Genomic DNA, 19,655 nt, shown 5'->3' on the forward strand with positions numbered 1-19,655 from the left:
CATTTATATCTACCCCACAGCTCAGAACAACTTTCAGCACAAAGTAAGAGCTTAACAGTTACCATCATTATCATCATTCAAAAAAAGGTGTACAAACCGGGAAAAAGATACCCACTAAACTTGCAAAATATTATTACAGGAATAATTCAAATTTAAAACACTGTAAGATGTAGTCATTTTTACAACCTTGTACTGTTCTGAAGACTCTCTTTTCATTTTCTTGATGGACTTGATCTTCCTGGTTCTTCACAAATGTAGTTCTAAAATAAATAAATTCACAATGTGAAAAGTACAGTATGCATTAATACTTCCCAAAGAAGGCTTTCCTCATTCTTTGAGAATTTTAATAATAATAATAATAATAATAATAATAATGATGGTATTTGTTAAGCACTTACTATGGGCCAAGCACTGTTCTAAGCGCTGGGGTAGATACAAGGTAATCAGGTTATCCCACGTGGGGCTCACAGTTATAATCCTCATTTTACAGACAAGGTAACTGAGGCACAGAGAAGTGAAGTGGCTTGCCCAAGGTCACAACAGATAAGTGGGGGAGCCGGAATTAGAACCCACATCCTCTGACTCCCAAGCCAGTACTGCTGCCACTAAGCCACACTGCTTCTCAGCATGAGTGAAACTGAATATACTTCTCAGAAGAGAAAAATTCTTAAAAATCCATGAATGAATTTAAATTTTCATAACAAGGGTTGATATCTCAGGCATTACTTTTAAATAGTCAATCTTTCCTTCTTTCAAAAAAGTGACTTCCCTATACTAGTATTTTGAATAGCAGCTTTGTTATCAGTTTAAGAACGAGAAAAAAATTTTCATTGGGTATTGAAATATAAACAATATTGTGAAGCAGATTTTTTAAAGATTTTAATTATTTAGGCTAACAGTAACAAACTTTTTTCCCCAATCATCATTTTGGTATTAAAAAGATATTAGTCGCAGCAAAATAGCCTCAGGTTACAAAAATGCTATTGTTTCAGTAAAGAAGCATCATGGCCTAATGGATATAGAACAGTGCTTGGCACAGAGTAAGCACTTAATAAACATCATCATCATTATTATTATATAGCACGGGCCTGGGAGGCAGAAGGTCATGACTTCTAATCCCAGCTCCCCGCCTTGTTTGCTGTATGACCTTGGGCAAGTCACTTAAATTCCCTCAGTTCCCTCATCTGTAAAATGGAGATTAAGACTCCAAGCCAGATTATCCTGTACCTATCCCAGCATTTAGAACAGTGACCTGGCACATAGTAAGCGCTTAACAAATACCATCATCATTATTATTATTATATTAAAATTTTGATTCACTTAACAGTTACTAAGCAACCACTAACACTGTAATACCTACAACTAAACAGCTATCGTATTTGTTAGGGGTTTTGATTGGTAAAAATAAACTAATACAGATAACATCTTTAAGTGAGGCAGCATGGCTTAGTGGAAAAAACATGGGCTTGGGAATCAGAGGACATGGGTTCTAATTCCGGCTCCGCCACTTGTCTGCTGTGTGACCTTGGTCAAGACACCTCTGTGCCTCAGTTACATCATCTGTAAAATGAGGATTAAGACTGTGAGACTCAATGTGGGATAACCTGATTACCTTGTATCTATCCCAGCACTTAGAACAGTGCTTGACACATAGTAGGTACTTAAATACCATCATTATTATTAAGTGAGGATCACAATTTGATATTGTATGTAATGCTCTTTTCACGTTCTGTATTTTTTTCTACTTGACAAATGAATATAGACTATAAACTCGTTGTGGGCAGGGAACCTAACAACTCTGTTGTGTTATACTCTCCCAAGCACTTAGTACTGTACTCTGAACACAGTAAGTGCTCAGTCAATATGATTGATTGATATAGCTTACTTGAGAGAATTCAAAGCCACTTCATCAATATTTGTAATGCGAAGAGTAAATACTGGATTCTCTTTTATACTGTTTGGAAGAGTAGGATGATCAAAGCTCAAAAAAGACAGGTTAGCCCCCTAAGAGAAACAGCAGACAGGAATGACTTAAAAATAGTCAGTCATATACCCTAAAATATTTTATGAACAGTGGTCATCAAAAGCTTTATCTTCGATTAAGACTAGCAAAATGAACTTCTTAAATGCACTCAGGGAAAGGCTGAGTTGTCTGTCGGTCTGCTCCTTATCCCCAGTGCTGTTTTCATACCACCTCACCCCTTCCATCTCTCACCTTCACACCATTCAAAGCTCCTATCATCTGCCTCTACCACATTTTTCATTTCCTAGCTGCTGCCTCCTACGAACCTCCTAATCCCATGTCTATATTTCTTCGTAACTTCGATGCCTTTCTCTTCTTCTTTCACTCTCATTAGCCACACTGGTCTTCAAGGACTCCCACATTCACATGAAAAGACCTGCAGATCCTGCAACTGCACACTTTTACATACTTCTCACCCCTTCCAATATTCTACTACCATCATACATGATTTGGTCTCTTACCCAAACTACCTTCTCTTGACGCACAAATCAACACACTCAACACCATCCACTCCTTATCTTGTCTTATGCTATCACGTTGTCTCTAACCCATAGTGATGCCAAGGACTCACAGAATGCCCCACCTCCATCTGCAATTGTTCTGGTAGTGTATCCACAGATTTTTCTTGGTAAAAATATAAAAGTGGTTTACCATTGCCTCCTTCCGTGCAGTAAATTTGAATCTCCACCCTCAGCTCTCTCCCATGCCACTGCTGCCCAGCACAGGTGAGTTTTGACTTGCAGCAGATTACCTCCCACTTACTAGCCGCTACCCAAGCTAGGAATGGAAGGGATATGCCTCTGTTTGACTTTCCTTCCCATAGTCAAGACAGGTAGAGTACTGGAAACTCAACAGGTGCGACCCTGAGAAGGGCACCACCCACTCCACTGAACAATAATAATAATAATGGTACTTGTTTAAGAGCTTATTATGTGCCAAACACTGTTCTAAGCGCTGGGATAGATACAAGTTAATCAGGTTGGACACAGTCCCTGTCCCACATGGGGCTCACACTCTGATCTCCATTTTACAGATGAGTTAACTGAAGCTCAGAGAAGTTAAGCTACTTGCCCAAAGTCACACAGCAGACATGTGGTGGAGCTGGAATTAGAACCCAGGTCCTTCTGACTCCCAGGCCTGTGCTCTATCCACTAAGCCATACTGCTTCTGATGAACTGAACTCTTTGCTCCCCTGTCCCTCCACATGTCTATTATCACTAACCCACAACCCTGGGTCACCTCCACAATATGATTCCTCCACTCCTTTGCATGAGCTGCAGAGAGCTGTTGGCAGAAATCCCGACATCTCTCTGATCTTGTCTACCTTATTTCATTCTTGTCAGCTTCAATTCAGCCCTCCCCTCTAGCAGACAACAATACTTCTCCTTCCTGATTCACTTCCATACCCAATGCCCCTGCCACTGTCTCAGACATTTAATTCCCTCTTCAAATCTCCTGTTCCCCAGCCCCCACTATCTCTTTCCTCAAACAACCTGGCCACACAAATTGTTCTCTCTAAAATCTCCCCTGGCCCTCTCCAGTCCTCTCCTCCTCCTTCTCCACCCTCTTCAACACTCCCCATATTCCCTGACTTAACTCAAAAAGAAATCTCTCGCCTCCTCTCTAAATCTACCCCTCCACCTGTTGCTTCTGACCCCATCCCTTCATACCTTTTTAAAACACTCACCCCCTCCCTTCTTCCCTCCTTGACTGCAATCTTCAACTGTTCACTCTCCAAGGTTTCTTCCCCATGCTTTCAAACATATGTATCCTCTATTCTAAAAAAACCCTCCCTTGACTCACGGCTCCTTCCAGTTATCGCCCCATCTCTCTCCTACCATTTCTCTCCAAACCTTGAGAGAGTTGTTTATACCCACTGTCTCCACTTCCTCTCCTCCAATTCTTTCCTCGATCCCCTCCAATCTGGCTTCTGCCAGCTTCGCTCTATGGAAATAGCCCTCTCCAAGGGAACCAATGACCTTTTCTCTCCATCAACACCACTACCCTTCTCACTCAAGCTCTCATCCTATCGCGTCTGGACTACTGCGTCAGCCTTCTCTCTGATCTCCCATCCTCGTGTCTCTCCCCACTTCAATCCATACTTCATGCTGCTGCCTGGATTGTCTTTGTCCAGAAACGCTCTGGGCATGTTACTCCCCTCCTCAAAAATCTCCAGTGGCTACCAATCAATCTGCGCATCAGGCAGAAACTCCTCACCCTCGGCTTCAAGGCTCTCCATCACCTCGCCCCCTCCTACCTCACCTCCCTTCTCTCCTTCTACAGCCCACCCCGCACCCTCCGCTCCTCTGCCGCTAATCTCCTCACCATACCTCGTTCTCGCCTGTCCCGCCATCGACCCCCGGCCCACGTCATCCCCCGGGCCTGGAATGCCCTCCCTCTGCCCATCCGCCAAGCTAGCTCTCTTCCTCCCTTCAAGGCTCTACTAAGAGCTCACCTCCTCCAGGAGGCCTTCCCGGACTGAGCCCCTTCCTTCCTCTCCCCCTCGTCTGCCCCTCCATCCCCCCCATCTTACCTCCTTCCCTTCCCCACAGCACCTGTATATATGTATATATGTTTGTACATATTTGTTACTCTATTTATTTATTTTACTTGTACATATCTAGTCTATTTATTTTATTTTGTTAGTATGTTTGGTTTTGTTCTCTGTCTCCCCCTTTTAGACTGTGAGCCCACTGTTGGGTAGGGACTGTCTCTATATGTTGCCAACTTGTTCTTCCCAAGCGCTTAGTACAGTGCTCTGCACACAGTAAGCGCTCAATAAATGCGATTGATGATGATAACCAATGACCTTCTTCTCATCAAATATGATGGCCTCTACTCTCGACCTAGATTCTCAGCTGCCTTTGACCCTGGAGACCACCCCCTTCTCCTTGGAACTATCCAGCTTTGGCTTCACTGACACTCTCCTCTCTTGATTCTCCTCCACTCTCCCTGACTGCTCTTCTTAGTGTCGTTTGCTGCCTCTTCCTCTGCTTCCCATCCTCTGACATTAGGGTTCCCTCAAGGCTCAGTTCTAGATCCCTTCAATTCGCCATCTACACCCACTCCCTTGGATAACTCATTTGCTCCCATGGCTTCATCTCTATGCGAATGATTCCCAAATCTACATTTCCAACTCTAACCTCTCTCTTTCCCTGAAATTTGGCATTTCCTCCAGCCTTCAGTTTACTTCTACCTGGATGCCCCCAAAACGCCTCAAATTAAACATGCTGAAAACAGAACTCCTTATCTTCCCAAACACTGTCCTCTCACTGTACCACTGTAAACAACACCACTATCCTCCCTATCTCACAAACCTGTAACCCTGGCATTGATCTCAACTCATCTCTCTCATTCTACCCACATATTCATTTTCTTACCACATCCTGTCAGTTTTACCTTTGCAATATTGCTAAAACCCATTCCTTTCCTCTCCATTTCAAACAGCTACCATCCTGATCTAACCACTTATCCTATCCCACTTACACTACTGCATCTGCCTTCTTCCTGACCTCCCAGCTTCTGTCTCTCCCCACTCCAGTGCATACTTCACTCTGCTGCACAGATAATTTTTCAACAAAAATGTTCAGTCAATGACTTCCCATTCAATGACTTCCCATTTCCTTAAGAAACTCCAATGGCTGCCCATCCACTTCCACATCAATCAGAAACTCCTTACCACTGGCTTTAAAGCACTCAGTAAGTTTGTACCAGCCTACCTTACCTTACTGATTTCTGACTATACAGCCCAGCCTGGCAATTTCAGTCCTCCAGTTGGCTCACTGTGCCCTGATCTCATCTATCTCACCACCTACTCTTTCCCATGTCTTCCCCCTAGTCTGAAACTCTCTCCCCCTTTATTATGCCAGACCATCACTCTCTCCCCTTCAAAGCCTTATTAAGATCACATTTCCTCCAAGAGGCCTTCCCCAATTAAGTCCTCTTTTCCCCTGTTCCCTCTCCCTTCTGTGTTATCTATGTGCTTGGATCTATAACCTCTGGGCATTTGATATTCACCCCACCCTCAACCTCACAGCACATATGTGCATATCTTTAAATTTTATAACACAGATTACACATATACATATGTAATGTCTGTGTATGCATATATATTCATTCAATCGTATTTACTGAGTGCTTACTGTGTGCACAGCACTGTACTAAGTGCTTGGGAAGTACAAGTTGGCATATACACACACACACACACATATATATATATATATATGTGTATATATATATATATATATATATATATATATATATATACACATATATATATATATATATGTGTGTCAGTCCTTCTAGATTATAAACTCATTATAGGTAGGGAATGTGTTGGTTAATTCTGTTGTAGTGTACACTCCCAAGCCCTTAGTATAATGTTCTGCATGGAGTAAGTGCTCAATAAGTACCATTGATTGACTGGTTGAAGTGGATGCCTGGAATGGAGACCAGACTGAAATGGGTCAAGAAGGGAGTTGAAGGAGAGGAAGAGAAGGCAACAGGTGCCTGGAACCTGCTTGAGGAGTTTCGACAAGAATGGGAGCAGGGGGATGGAAAACCACTACCCCAAGCAACTGAAACCAGCTTGACTATGAGATACAGAAGTGAAAGATGCCAGAGGCTGAGGAGAAGAAGGCAATATCTGATCAGAAGGACAGCAAAGTTTTTCAAAGAACACTGTGCAGACCAAAGTCCAGTGGTGCTGATCCCATCCCAAATGTTGACAAGTCACAATTATTGACCAACTGTGCTCTAATCCTGGACAGATGGGCGAAACATCTCAATGAAGTTCTCAGTTGCCTATTAACAGTCTTGGATGCTGCTCTAAGTGATCTGGAGGGAACATGTCTACCAACTCTGTTATATGGTACTCTCCCAAGTGTTTAGTACAGTACTCTGCCCACAGTAAGTGCTCAATACAATTGATTGATTAATTGATCTAGAGACATCTCCCTCAGTTAACCATGTCACATTTCCACTACTACATCAGAAATCAACTTTCGGCTGGAAAGCCCGCAGAGGTTCAGAGATATGGTGAGTACCAGGGCACCAAAAACTCATCCACTCCCAGCTACCTGGGAAAAGGAACAAGTGCTATTACTGGTCAATTAGGAATTCATTATCCATGTCTATAAGAGGAAGAGCAATTGTGCCTTGTGACAGCCATCATGGGCTATCTCTCCTGGCCACTACTCTGAAGATTTTAACAGAGTAATATTAAACCATCTAACTGACCTACTGATGGAAAAAAATATTTCTGAAAGCCAATATGGCTTTCGATTAAAATGCAGCTCTACGGACATGATCATTCCAGCAGCAGAGCTGCAGGATGAATGCAGAGAGCAGACCCAGGATCAATATCCGATTTTCTTTGACTTCACGAAGACTTTCAACTCAGTATATTCATTCATTCATTCGATCGTATTTACTGAGCACTTACTGTGTGCAGAGCACTGTACTAAGAGCTTGGGAAGTACAAATTGGCAACATAAAGAGACGGTCCCTACCCGACAACAGGCTCACAGTCTAGAAGGGGGACACAGACAACAAAACAAGTAGACAGGTGTCAATACCATGATGGCCTGTGGGGCCTTCCTTGCATGTTGGGCTGTTTGGAAATGTTTGTTAACATCCTAAAATGAGGTAAGAGTGCTGGACTAAGGCTCTTTCTCTACAACACTGCTGCCCAAGATTATGTGAAACTCTTGGTGGTCTGCTTGACATGTGCAATTGGGACTTATCAAATTCGACAATGCACAAAGACTTAGGCTGACCAGATTTCTTTACTGTCCCCCTAAGCAGCACACCACAACTAAAAGGAAACTATAAATATATTTATAAAACATAATACTTACCACATAAAAGTCACATAGTTCATATTGCTTTCCTTTTCTTGGCCCACATTGATGATTATAAATATTTTTCTGAATAAATGGAAGTGCATTTGTCCTGGAAGTAAGATTAAAAATACTAGTCCTTAAACTCTTCTCAGAAAAATATTGATCTTCATGATTACCACAAGAAGCTATATAACATACCTATTTTTGCCAAATTGTCGATATTCATAAACAGTAAGTGAGCTGTCATGTATAAAAAATAGTCCAATCAGCAACCTGCAAGCATCACGTCCATATCTACAACAGTTGAAATTTAACATTAGATTTCTAGCTATTAACAGACTTTATCTCAAAGTTAAACATTAGGAAAGCAAATTTTTACTAGCAAACTTAATAGCATGTAGCAGCAAAATAATATTGTTTCTGAAAGGACTTTAGTTGCAATATCAGAATGTAATTATACAGATTTTAAATATAAGGTAACAATAATAATAATAATAATAACAATGGTATTTGTTAAGCACTTACTATGTACCAAGCACTGTTCTAAGCACTGGGATTGATACAAGGTTATCGGGTTGTCCCCTGTGGGGCTCACAGACTTAATCCCCATTTTACAGATGAGGTCACTGAGGCATGGAGAATCAATCAATCAATCAATCATATTTATTGAGCGCTTACTGTGTGCAGAGCACTGTACTAAGCGCTTGGGAAGTTAAGTGACTTGTCCAAAGTCACACAGGTGATAAGTGGCGGAGCCGGGATTAGAACCCACAACCTCTGACTCCCAAGCCCGGGCTCTTTCCACTAAACCAATCATCTACTAAGGATTATGATGACCCAAGCAGCGTGGCTCAGTGGAAAGAGTCCAGGCTCTGGAGTCAGAGGTCATGGGTTCAAATCCCAGCTCCGCCAACTGCAAGCTGTGTGACTTTGGGCAAGTCACTTGACTTCTCTGTGCCTCAGTTACCTCATCTGTAAAATGGGGGTTAAAACTGTGAGCCCCCCCGGGACAACCCGATCACCTTGTGACCCCCCCAGCGCTTAGAACAGTACTTTGCACATAGTAAGCGCTTAACAAATACCATTGTTATTATTATTAAACTGATGTCCCATATGTGAAGGCATATCATCTTCAGGGTCTCCTCCCCTCCTCTCCTTATTTGTAAGTGCCTCTTTTGCAGCATTCACTTCTACCTCCTCTACTGTACTTTCCCAAGTGCTTAATACAATGCTTGGCACACAGTAATTGTTCAATAACTATCTCTGATTGAAAACTAACTTCCCTGACTAAAATATTCATACTACACTCTTAGAAAGACTCAAGAGCATAGTCGGTCAGTCAGTCAATCATATTTATTGAGCACCTATTGTGTGCAGAGCACTGTACTAAGTGCTTGGAGAGTACAATATAACATTTAGCCCATTGAAGTTGGGAAATTCTAAACAAAAGTTCTCTGTGCTTCAAGGCTGTCCATCACCTCGCCCGCTCCTACCTCATCTCCCTTCTCTCCTTCTACAGCCCAGCCCACACCCTCCGCTCCTCTGCCGCTAATCTCCTCACCGTGCCTCGTTCTCGCCTGTCCCGCCGTCGTCCCCCTGGCCTGGAATGCCCTCCCTCCCCACATCCGCCAAGCTAGCTCTCTTCCTCCCTTCAAGGCCCTACTGAGAGCTCACCTCCTCCAGGAGGCCTTCCCAGACTGAGCCCCCTCCTTCCTCTCCCCCTCGTCCGCCTCTCCATCCCCCGTCTTACCTTCTTCCCTTCCCCACAGCACCTGTATATATGTATATATGTTTGTACATATTTATTACTCTATTTATTTTACTTGTACATATCTATTCTATTTTATTTTGTTAATATGTTTGGTTTTGTTCTCTGTCTCCCCCTTCTAGACTGTGAGCCCACTGTTGGGTAGGGACTATCTCTATATGTTGCCAACTTGTACTTCCCAAGTGCTTAGTACAGTGCTCTGCACACAGTAAGCGCTCAATAAATATTATTGATTGATTGATTGTGCATAGTCATTCAGTTCCTGAAAAGATAGAAACACCATTCAGTAGCAACCTGGGTGACTGAGCAGCCACTTTTCATTCATTCATTCATTCAATCGTATTTATTGAGTGCTTATTGCGTGCAGAGCACTGTACTAAGTGCTTGAAAAGTACAATTCAGCAATAGAGACAATACCTGCCCATAATGGGCTTACAATCTAGAAGGGGAGAGACAGACATCAAAACAAATAAACAGGCATCAATAACATCAATATAAGAATTATAGATATTACATCAAAACAAGTAAACAGGCATTAATTTAAATAAATAGAATTACAAACATGTACATATATACACAAGTGCTGTGGGGTGGGGGGGGTAGAGCGAAGAGAGCAAGTTGGGGAGATGGGGGGGTGCTGAGAAAAAGGGGGGTGTAGTCTGGGGCAGCCTCTTGGAGGAGGTGAGCCTTCAGTAGGGCTTTGAAGAGTGGAACTGTGATTGTTTGGCAGATTTGAGGAGGGAGGACATTCCAGGCCAGAGGTAGGATGTGGGCCAGGGGTCGATGGCAGGACAGGCGAGAAAGGGACACAGTGAGAAGGTTAGCATCAAAGGAGCAGAGTGTGCATGCTGGGATGCAGAAGGAGAGAAGGGAAGTGAGGTAGGAGGGGACAAGGTGATGGAGAGCTTTGAAGCCAACACTGAGGAGTTTTTGCTTGATATGGAAGTTGATAGGCAACCACTGGAGATTTTTGAGGAGGGGGGTGACATGCCCAGAAAGTTTCTGTAGAAAGATAATCCAGGCTGCAGAGTGAAGTATAGATTGAAGTGGGGAGAGACAGAAGGCTGGGAGGTCAGAAAATATGCTGATGCAGTAATCCAGTAGGGATAGGATTAAGAATGGAACTGCTTACCCTGAATAAGGGATGGGGGAGGACCTAAAAGTGTACCTAACACCAGTCTGCCTCACTCCAACTATGTTCCCCTAGTATTCTAACCCTGAAAAAACAAAAGCAAAGAAAGTAACAACTGAGTCAGTTAAGCACCTGACGAAGGAAACAGCAGTATTTCAATAAGGAAAACAGCCCTTGTATGTAAGATAGCCTTAAATGGAATAGCTCTATTCATCCCCTCTCCCTGCCCCACAGCTCTTATATGCACATATCTGTAATTCATTTATTTATATTAATGCCTGTCTCCCCCTCTAGACTATAAGCTGTTTGTGCTCTGAGAGAAGCGTGATAGTTCTTCTGAAGTTCAGCTCTCCAAACAAGGAACTGAACATTTTTTCTGGGGAGGTACTGCCTCTCCTGAGTAAGGCTCACTGGCAAAGGCAACCTGATCAGAATTCACTTGTCTCTCAAATCTTCACCGAGGCATGACTGAACATGTAATGACATTATACCTGCTTCTAAATTAGAAGCAAAATACCACAATCATCAGCACATATGTATGTTCCAAGGAATTCAAGATTACATGTTTTGTTCTGTTTTGTTTTGTTGTCTGTCTCCCCCTTCTAGACTGTGAGCCCATTGTTGGGTAGGGACCGTCTCTATATGTTGCCGACATGTACTTCCCAAGAGCTTAGTACAGTGCTCTGCACACAGTAAGTGCTTAATAAATGCGACAATGAATGAATGAATGAATAAGGCCTGGAACAGATGCACCACAGAAGTAAGCTTATTTGTCCTTCATATCCTATTCTGACACCAGCTTTCAAATTCCTTGTTTTCTCCTAGAGCAAGGCTACACAGATTAGGTTGAACATGACTGGACCTAACATGCATCAGGTATTAGTCATTTGGTGATCAGAAAAGGATCAGATAAAGCCCATCCAATTCTGATACAGCAGACTATATCTCTGTTGAGTAATCACAGGACACCAAAACTTCTTAATTGCTGTACTGTACTTTCCAAGCACTTAGTACAGTACTCTGTACACAATAAGTGCTCAGTAAATATGAGTGAATAAATGAATGAATAAGGAGAAGGAGGAGAGCTGACTGAATGCTTTAAAGCAAATGGTAAGGAGTTTCTGTCTAATACTGAGGTGGATGGGCAACCACTAGATGTTCTTGAAGAGTGGGGAGAAATGAACTGAAAATTTTCTTAGAAAAATGATCCAGGCAGAATCCAGAATGAAGTAAGGATTGGAATGTGGAGAAACAGGAGGTGGGGAGGTCAGCGAGGAGGCTGATGCAGTAGTTAAGTCACTCCACACTATCACTTTAGCACTCCACGTAAAGTGCACTCCTCACCCTCGGCTTCAAGGCTCTCCAATGCCTCGCCCGCTCCTACCTCACCTCCCTTCTCTCCTTCTACAGCCCAGCCCACACCCTCTGCTCCTCTGCCACTAATCTCCTCACTGTGCCTCATTCTCGCCTGTCCTGCTGTCGACCCCCGGCCCACGTCATCCCCCTGGCCTGGAATGCCCTCCCTCTGCCCATCCACCAAGCTAGCTCTCTTCCTCCCTTCAAGGCCCTACTGAGAGCTCACCTCCTCCAGGAGGCCTTCCCAGACTAAGCCCCCTCCTTCCTTTCCCTCATCCCCCTCTCCATCCCCTTCACCTTACCTCCTTCCCTTCCCCACAGCAGCTGTATATATGTTTGTACGTATTTATTACTCTATTTATTTATTTTACTTGTACATATCTATTCTATTTATTTTATTTTGTTAATGTTTTGTTCTGTTCTCTGTCTCCCCCTTCTAGACTGTGAGCCCACTGTTGGGTAGGGACCATCTCTATATGTTGCCAACTTGTACTTCCCAAGCGCTTAGTACAGTGCTCTGCACACAGTAAGCGCTCAATAAATACGACGGATTGATTGATGTAACCATAGCGTATGGGTACTCACCCCTTCCCACAACTATATTCACATGCATATCTTTTAATTATGTTGCTTCCTGCTCCTTGTAATTTTTTAATGTCCATCTTCCCCATTAGATTGTAAGCACTTTGAGGGAAGGGATTATATCTAACTCTAGACTACAAGCTTGTTGTAGGCAGGGAACCTGTCTTCCAATCCTGTAGTATTGTACTCTCCCAAGTGCTTGGTACAGTACTCTGCACACAGTAAGCATTCAATAAACACCTCTGATGGATTGATATTGTATTCTCCCAAGCACTTTGAACAGTACTTTGCACAGAATAATCACTCAATAAGTACTACTGATTAACTGAATACCACATTGCACTGGTCAGATTGTGAGTCCCATGAGGGACAGGGACCATGTCTAATTCCCAACTGTGTATTCTTTCCCAGTGCTTACTGCAGTGATCTGCACACAGTGAGGTTAACAAATGCTATTAGTATTACATAGTATTACATTGCTTAATAAATGTCATAATTTCCATTATTACATTTATTACGATTATTATTATTAACAAAATAATAATAATAATAACGGTATTTGTTAAGCGTTTACTATGTGTCAGGTGTTGTACGAAGTGCTGGGGTGGATACAAGCAAATTAGGTTGGACACAGTCCATGTCCTACACACAGTCTCAATCCCCATTTTACAGATGGGGTAACTGAAGCACAGGGAAGTTAAGTCACTTGCCCAAGGCCACACAGCAGACAAGTGGCGAAGCAGGGATTAAAAACCATGACCTTCTGACTCCCAGGCCTGTTCTCTATCCACTACGCCATGCTACTTCCCATAGTTTACCGTCTCCCCGTAACTTCCACCTCACCTTATGATGCTTCCACATCTCTCTAATACTCACCTGCTGTCCCTCAAAAGGAGGCTCCCTGCCTGTTCTTCAAATTCCTGATTGTCCTCCACCTCTGGCTGCTCCTGTTCGGTTCGCTGACTCCTCTATAGTCTTTTATTTTTTAACTGACAGTGTCTGTCTTGATCCACTTCTCTCATTCTTCACACACTACTCTCTCAGGGAGCTCATCCACTTTCATGGCTTCAGCTTCCAACTCAATGTGGACGATTCCCAAATCCTCCTCTCATATATTCTGCAATCACACATCTCCTTTTGCCTGCAGGACATCTCCACCTGGATGCCCCGCCAACACCTCAAACTTAATACATCTAAAGCTAAACTTCCCTTTGAAATCTACTTGTACTGTTCTTTTTTCACAACACTGAAGCAACTTTGATTTTTAAAGATTCCGAGCTTTAGTTCTCTCTACAATTGATGGAACAGTCTGCTGGAAAAGTATTCATTAATTACTCTCCATTTTGTCTAATTAAAATATTTTTTCATTGCCATGGTATTACTTCTAATGAAGGGATAAAATGAAAAGAAAACAAGCAGATATCATTAAGAGTAAAATTTACTAATAGAATAAAAATGATTCTTTAATGAATATCATTTTAATCACTATATTTCTTTTTAAATAGCAAGTAAACTGAATCGTAGTGGGCTTTTTGACCTTAACCTGGCATAAAAACAGGAAAACTCACTTTTTAATAATCTCTCAATGAAGCAACTCTATCTTCATTAACACAATTGTCACAGGGAAAAGTAAAGCACTAAAGAAATTAAGTGAGTGCCCATTTAGAAAATGAAATGCTTTACCTAAATGCACATTTAGTTTGAAATGTGAGAAATAGTTTTCAAAAATGTACACCAGAATAATTCAAATAAAATACTAATCATTCTTTCAAGAAAAAAATGTAATAAAACTCATGATTACCTTGATATGATCCTACAATCAAAGCGTAATTTGTTAGAAAGCATATTTTCAGTTAAAGTTGAACTGGTTCTAATTCTGTAAAGAAAATGCATACATCAATACAAGTGCTGGAGATGAAGCCAAACTAGGTTGTTGGGAAAGTACAATAGAACAGAGTTGATAGAGGCAAACACTGCCCAGAAGGATCTTACAGTCTACAGGACAGATAGACATTAAAATACATTACAGACAAGGGAAATAAACCAGTTACCTCCGGATTAAAGACAACTCTGTTGTTGGTGAGGTTTTATTCATGTGCTCAGTAGTGACTGATAATACCTCGCTTGTGCTGCACTATGTATTTCAGTCCATGAGACTGCAAGCACCCTCAAGGACAGAGACTATGTCTTCAACTTCTACAGTATGCTCCTAAGCACTGAGTACAGTGCTCTGCACACAGTAGAGGCTCAACAAATATTGATGTTGATGATGAAACTGCAAATCAAATAAACAACCACAAAAAGCACTTACTTAGTTTCATGTAACATTCTTTTCCTAAAACGCAGAGGTGCTGTCACAAGATCTGGAAGAGTATGAACTCCTTGATGATTACTAACAAAAGTGTCTTGTTCTGGTTCACTGATCACAGCCCTGAGAAATAAAGCATATTGGTCCACAGGGAATGCTGACAATTGCTCATTTTGAGAGTGAGGGCAAATCTGAGGCATTGGAGGTGGGGGGCAGGAGGGAAAGGGCAGGTAGGGCAGTGCAGAGGGAGAGGAGGTTCTCACTTTCACTGAAGCGCAGTTGACATGCCATTGCCCTCTAACTCCCAGGATGCTCAGGGGGCCGGGATCTTGTGAGGCTGAGGGTCCCTGGACCCTTTAAGTCACATCTTTGCCATTTCTGAGCCCAGATCCATCATCCGATACCTCTGCATGAGTGACAGAGAAACAGGAACTGCTGTGGGTCCTCTTATGGCAGCAGCATCTGGCAGCTCTGGGCTGGGAAGCTGTGCACAGCTTGTGAGGCAGCTCTGAAGCTCCAACATCCACTGGATGTATCCCAGAGGATATCTCATGTTTCCTGGGCAGACTGGAGGTGAAGAGGGCAGGAGACTCACACTCAGAGACTGCTGGGGCCAAGAAGAGGCACTGGCCGGGTCTAGAATTTGGAGAGGGCAAGAAAAACTGCTGCACTGGCAAACAGGGCAGGGGGCAAAGGGGACATCAGGTGGAGCTAACTGCTTGGCTCCAAATCTGGTCCCTGACTGACTGATTCCAGATTGTGATTATAAATTAGCTATGGCTGCTCACTCTGCCCAAAAAGCTTTGGGGGTGATTCATCTGGCTCTACCCTCCCACTTCCAACCATTCCCATGGGGTCAACAACACCCCCTCACCGCTTGTTGGCATTTCTACCCCCAGTTAAACGTAATTCTCCTTCTCTGCAGTCCCATATTTCCTCATGCCATCACAACATTTCTACTTGGTTGTCCTACTAACACCTCCAAAACAGAACTCTTTACATTCTCACTCAAACCCTGTCCTCCCTGTGACTTTCCCCTTTACTATAGGCAACACCACAACCTCCCTGTCCTACAAGCCCATAACCTTGGTGTTATCCTCAACTCATTTCTCTCATTCAGCCCACATATTCAATGCCACAAAAACCCGTAGGTTCAACCATCACAACATTGCTAAAATAGGCCCATTCCCCTCCATCTAGACTGCTACCATGTTAATCCAATCACTTATGCTATCCTGTCTTGATTACTGCATACTGCCTCCTATATCTTCCCACTTCAGTCCTTACTTCACTCTGCTTCCCAGATTCTTTTTCTATAAAACCATTCAGTCCATGTTTCCCCACTCCTCAAGAATCGCCAGTGGTTGCCCATCCATTCATTCATTCAATCGTATTTATTGAGCACTTACTGTGTGCAGAGCACTGTACTAAGCGCTTGGGAAGTACAAACTGGAAAGATACAGACACGGTCCCTACCCAACAGTGGGCTTGCAGTCTAGAAAGGGGAGACAGACAACAAAACTAAACATATAAACCAAATAAAATAAATAGAATATGTACAAGTAAAATAAATAGAGTAACATATATACATATATACAGGTGCTGTGAGGAGGGGAAGGAGATAAGGCCGGGGGGATGGGGAGGGGGAAGAGGGGGAGAGGAAGGAGGGGGCTCAGTCTGGGGATGAAGACTGAGAGCCAAACGTGGGACAACCTGATCACCCTGTATCCTCCCTGGCGCTTAGAACAGTGCTTGGCACACAGCAAGCGCCTAACCAGTGCCGTCATTATTCTTAGGCCCATTTTACCAACGAGGTAAGTGAGGATCAGAGAAGTGCAGTGACTCGCCCCAAGTCATACGGCTGAGGAGTGGCAGAGGCCTCCTCCAGGAGGCCTTCCCAGACTGAGCCCTCTCCTTCCTTCTCCCACTTCTCCCCCTACGCATCCCCCCCGCCTTAACTCCTTCCCCTCCCCACAGCACCTGTATATATGTATATACGTTTGTACGTATTTATTACTCTATTTATTTATTTATTTGTACATATTTATTCTTTTTATTTTATTTTGTCAATATGTTTTGTTTTGTTGTCTGTCTCCCCCTTCTAGACTGTGAGCTTGCTGTTGGGTAGGGACCGTCTCTATATGTTGCCACCTTGTACTTCCCAAGCGCTTAGTACAGTTCTCTGCACACAGTAAGCACTCAATAAATATGATTGAATGAATTAATGAATGGCGGCAGGACTGGAACCCACGGCCTCTGGCTCCCAGGCCCAGCTGCTTCTCGCGTGGTGTGGGTAGCACAGTGTTGTGCACAGGGTGAGCGTTCCATCGATGCCGCTGGACGAATGTTGCCAACTTGTACTTCCCAAGCGCTTAGTACAGTGCTCTGCACACAGTAAGCGCTCAATAAATACGACTGAATGAATGAATGGTGGGGCCCGGGCAGGCAGGGCAGGGCGGGAAGGCTCTGGGCCAAGCGCCACGCACACAGTCTACCACTTCCTCCCTGGAGGCAGGACTGGACCGAACCAGCCCAGACCAGCTGAGACCGGACCGGCCCGGGCCAGGATGGGAAGCTTGGCCCCATGCGCCCTCCCCATGAGGCGCAGCCGGGCCCACCCCAGCCCGCGCGGCGGGAACCAAAGCGGGCCCCGTGGCCGCCCCGGACACTCACTGCATCAAACAGAAACTCTTTATCATAGGCTTTAAAGCACTCTATCCCCTTTCCCCCTCCTACCTGACCTCCCTGACTTCCTACTACAACCCAACCTGCACACTCTCACTCTTCTAATGCCAACCTACTCAACGTACCAACCTTGTCTATCTCAGTACCAACACCTCACCCAAGTACTGCCTCTGGCCTGGAATGCCCTCCCTCTTCATATCCAGAAGACAATAACTCTCCCTATATTTAGAACCTTTTTCAATGTACTCTCCTCCAAGAGGCCTTCCTCGACTAAGCCTTCATTTCCTCCCACTCCTTTCTGCATCTCCCTTGTCCTTGTACCTTAGTTCATGCCTCCCTCAGCCCCAAAGCATTTATGCACATATCTGTAATTTATATATGCATATTTTCTGTCTCCTCCTTTAGACTGCAAGCTCACAGTGGGCAGGGAATGTATCAACGAACTCCATTATACTGTACTCTCACAAACACTTATTACAGTGCTCTGCACACAGTAAACACTCAGAAAATGCAATTGATTGAAAACCCATGCATTTGCTTTCGCATTTGCATATTTATGGTATGCCATGATAAAAAACATATTTCTGGTGGATTTATAATGCCTATTAGACGCTTGTTTTAAAGTAAGATTGGAATCAACTCCCACCACTCAGGAGTCTCGGCATTCTAAATGTAAATAATCCACCAAAATTAATGGGTTGAGGAGTAGATGACTTGAAAATACCAACCTGACTGACATTTTATGTCCACCACTAATCAAATATTTTCCACCCCTGACACCCAGTACTCTAGCACATTAAATATGGTGAAGCTGCAGAATGGTTCAGTAAGGCCTGCTAGAGGGTGGGAAGCAGAATGGCATTGGGTTTTGGCCAATCCATGCACCACCACTTCCTTCCTAAGCCAAAACTACTTGCGCCAACTTGTGGGTCTTGTTCTACCCAGAACAGTTCCAAGCTTGGCAAAGAATGTTCCCTAATTCTTCTGTTGGGTTATAAGCAAATTGTGTAATGAAAACCTATGATGGAGCAGAAATTGATGAATTCTTGAATTGTTGTTTCTACAGGGCATACATTTTTTGTAATTATTAATGATAATTTTGGAGTTTCAGGAGATCCTGTGGAATTCAACTAGCTGTAAGGCATTTATAAGGAGATTTTTCAATGCAAATTCTTTGATGTGATTTACTTATCAATAAGCTCTCACCTAGATAAGTGATCTGCCATTACTTGCTCTTCCACTGCTTGGTTCCTCTTCTCTGCAACTACATCTTCCTGTGAAGAGAAACTCTTTTAAAGTAACCCAGACAACAAGGTATCATTTTCAAAATCAAGTAATTCTTAAAATATGATTTCCCACAATAGCTTGTGCCCAATTATAGATACTGTTATACCAGCCCAGTTACCACTCTTAATTGCTTCAATGGAAATGACAACAGTAATTACTATTATTATTACTATGGTATTTATTAAGCACTTATAATGTGCTAAGCACAGGGGCTGATACCAAATAGCAAGACTGGAAAAATGTACCTGCCTCACATAGGATTCAAAATCTGAGAGGAGAGAAGGTATGTGAATCCCATTTTACAGATGAGAAAACTGAGGCCCAAAGAGGTTAAGTGATATGCCAAGTCACACAGCATGCCAGTGACAGAGCTGGGATTAGAACTTAGGTCTCCTGGCTCCCTGTCCCATGCTCTTTCCACTAGGAAAGGAGTGTTAAGCAAAAGAGAATTACACAAGGAATACGCTTATCTCAGGGTTTGTACTTAGTATATTCCTCAAAAATGTGGGTGTACTGTGAACCACTGTACTGTGGGATGTTTTCCCATAGACTAAATTGTAACATTACTTTCCCGGTCCTTCCATGATGACTACGCCCTACATGTAATGAAGAAGTACACTGCTGATTCCTCTCCTCTGTCTCTCTCCCCATGTCCTTACCCTCTATTATTC

The 19,655-nt window shown here is 43.2% G+C and overlaps 1 protein-coding gene across 6 annotated transcripts in view; it reads right to left on the minus strand.

Annotated features, from left to right (window-relative positions):
- CAPS2 (calcyphosine 2) overlaps positions 1 to 19,655 on the minus strand; it is an 89,454-nt gene that overhangs the window by 34,835 nt on the left and 34,964 nt on the right. For 4 of the 6 annotated variants that reach the window (XM_038756665.1, XM_038756667.1, XM_038756663.1 and 1 more), the window contains 7 exons: positions 18,904 to 18,971; positions 15,016 to 15,135; positions 14,506 to 14,580; positions 8,065 to 8,160; positions 7,882 to 7,975; positions 1,886 to 2,004; positions 187 to 260 (listed from right to left, as the gene is read on the minus strand). In XM_038756665.1, coding sequence (XP_038612593.1) covers positions 187 to 260; positions 1,886 to 2,004; positions 7,882 to 7,975; positions 8,065 to 8,160; positions 14,506 to 14,580; positions 15,016 to 15,135; positions 18,904 to 18,971 — 646 coding nt within the window. The remainder of the gene's footprint in view (positions 1 to 186; positions 261 to 1,885; positions 2,005 to 7,881; positions 7,976 to 8,064; positions 8,161 to 14,505; positions 14,581 to 15,015; positions 15,136 to 18,903; positions 18,972 to 19,655) is intronic. The other 2 variants (XM_038756664.1, XM_038756666.1) reach the window with 2 other exon arrangements.

The sequence above is a fragment of the Tachyglossus aculeatus genome, chromosome 14 (genome assembly GCF_015852505.1).
Source record: "Tachyglossus aculeatus isolate mTacAcu1 chromosome 14, mTacAcu1.pri, whole genome shotgun sequence".
Classification (NCBI taxonomy): domain Eukaryota; kingdom Metazoa; phylum Chordata; class Mammalia; order Monotremata; family Tachyglossidae; genus Tachyglossus; species Tachyglossus aculeatus.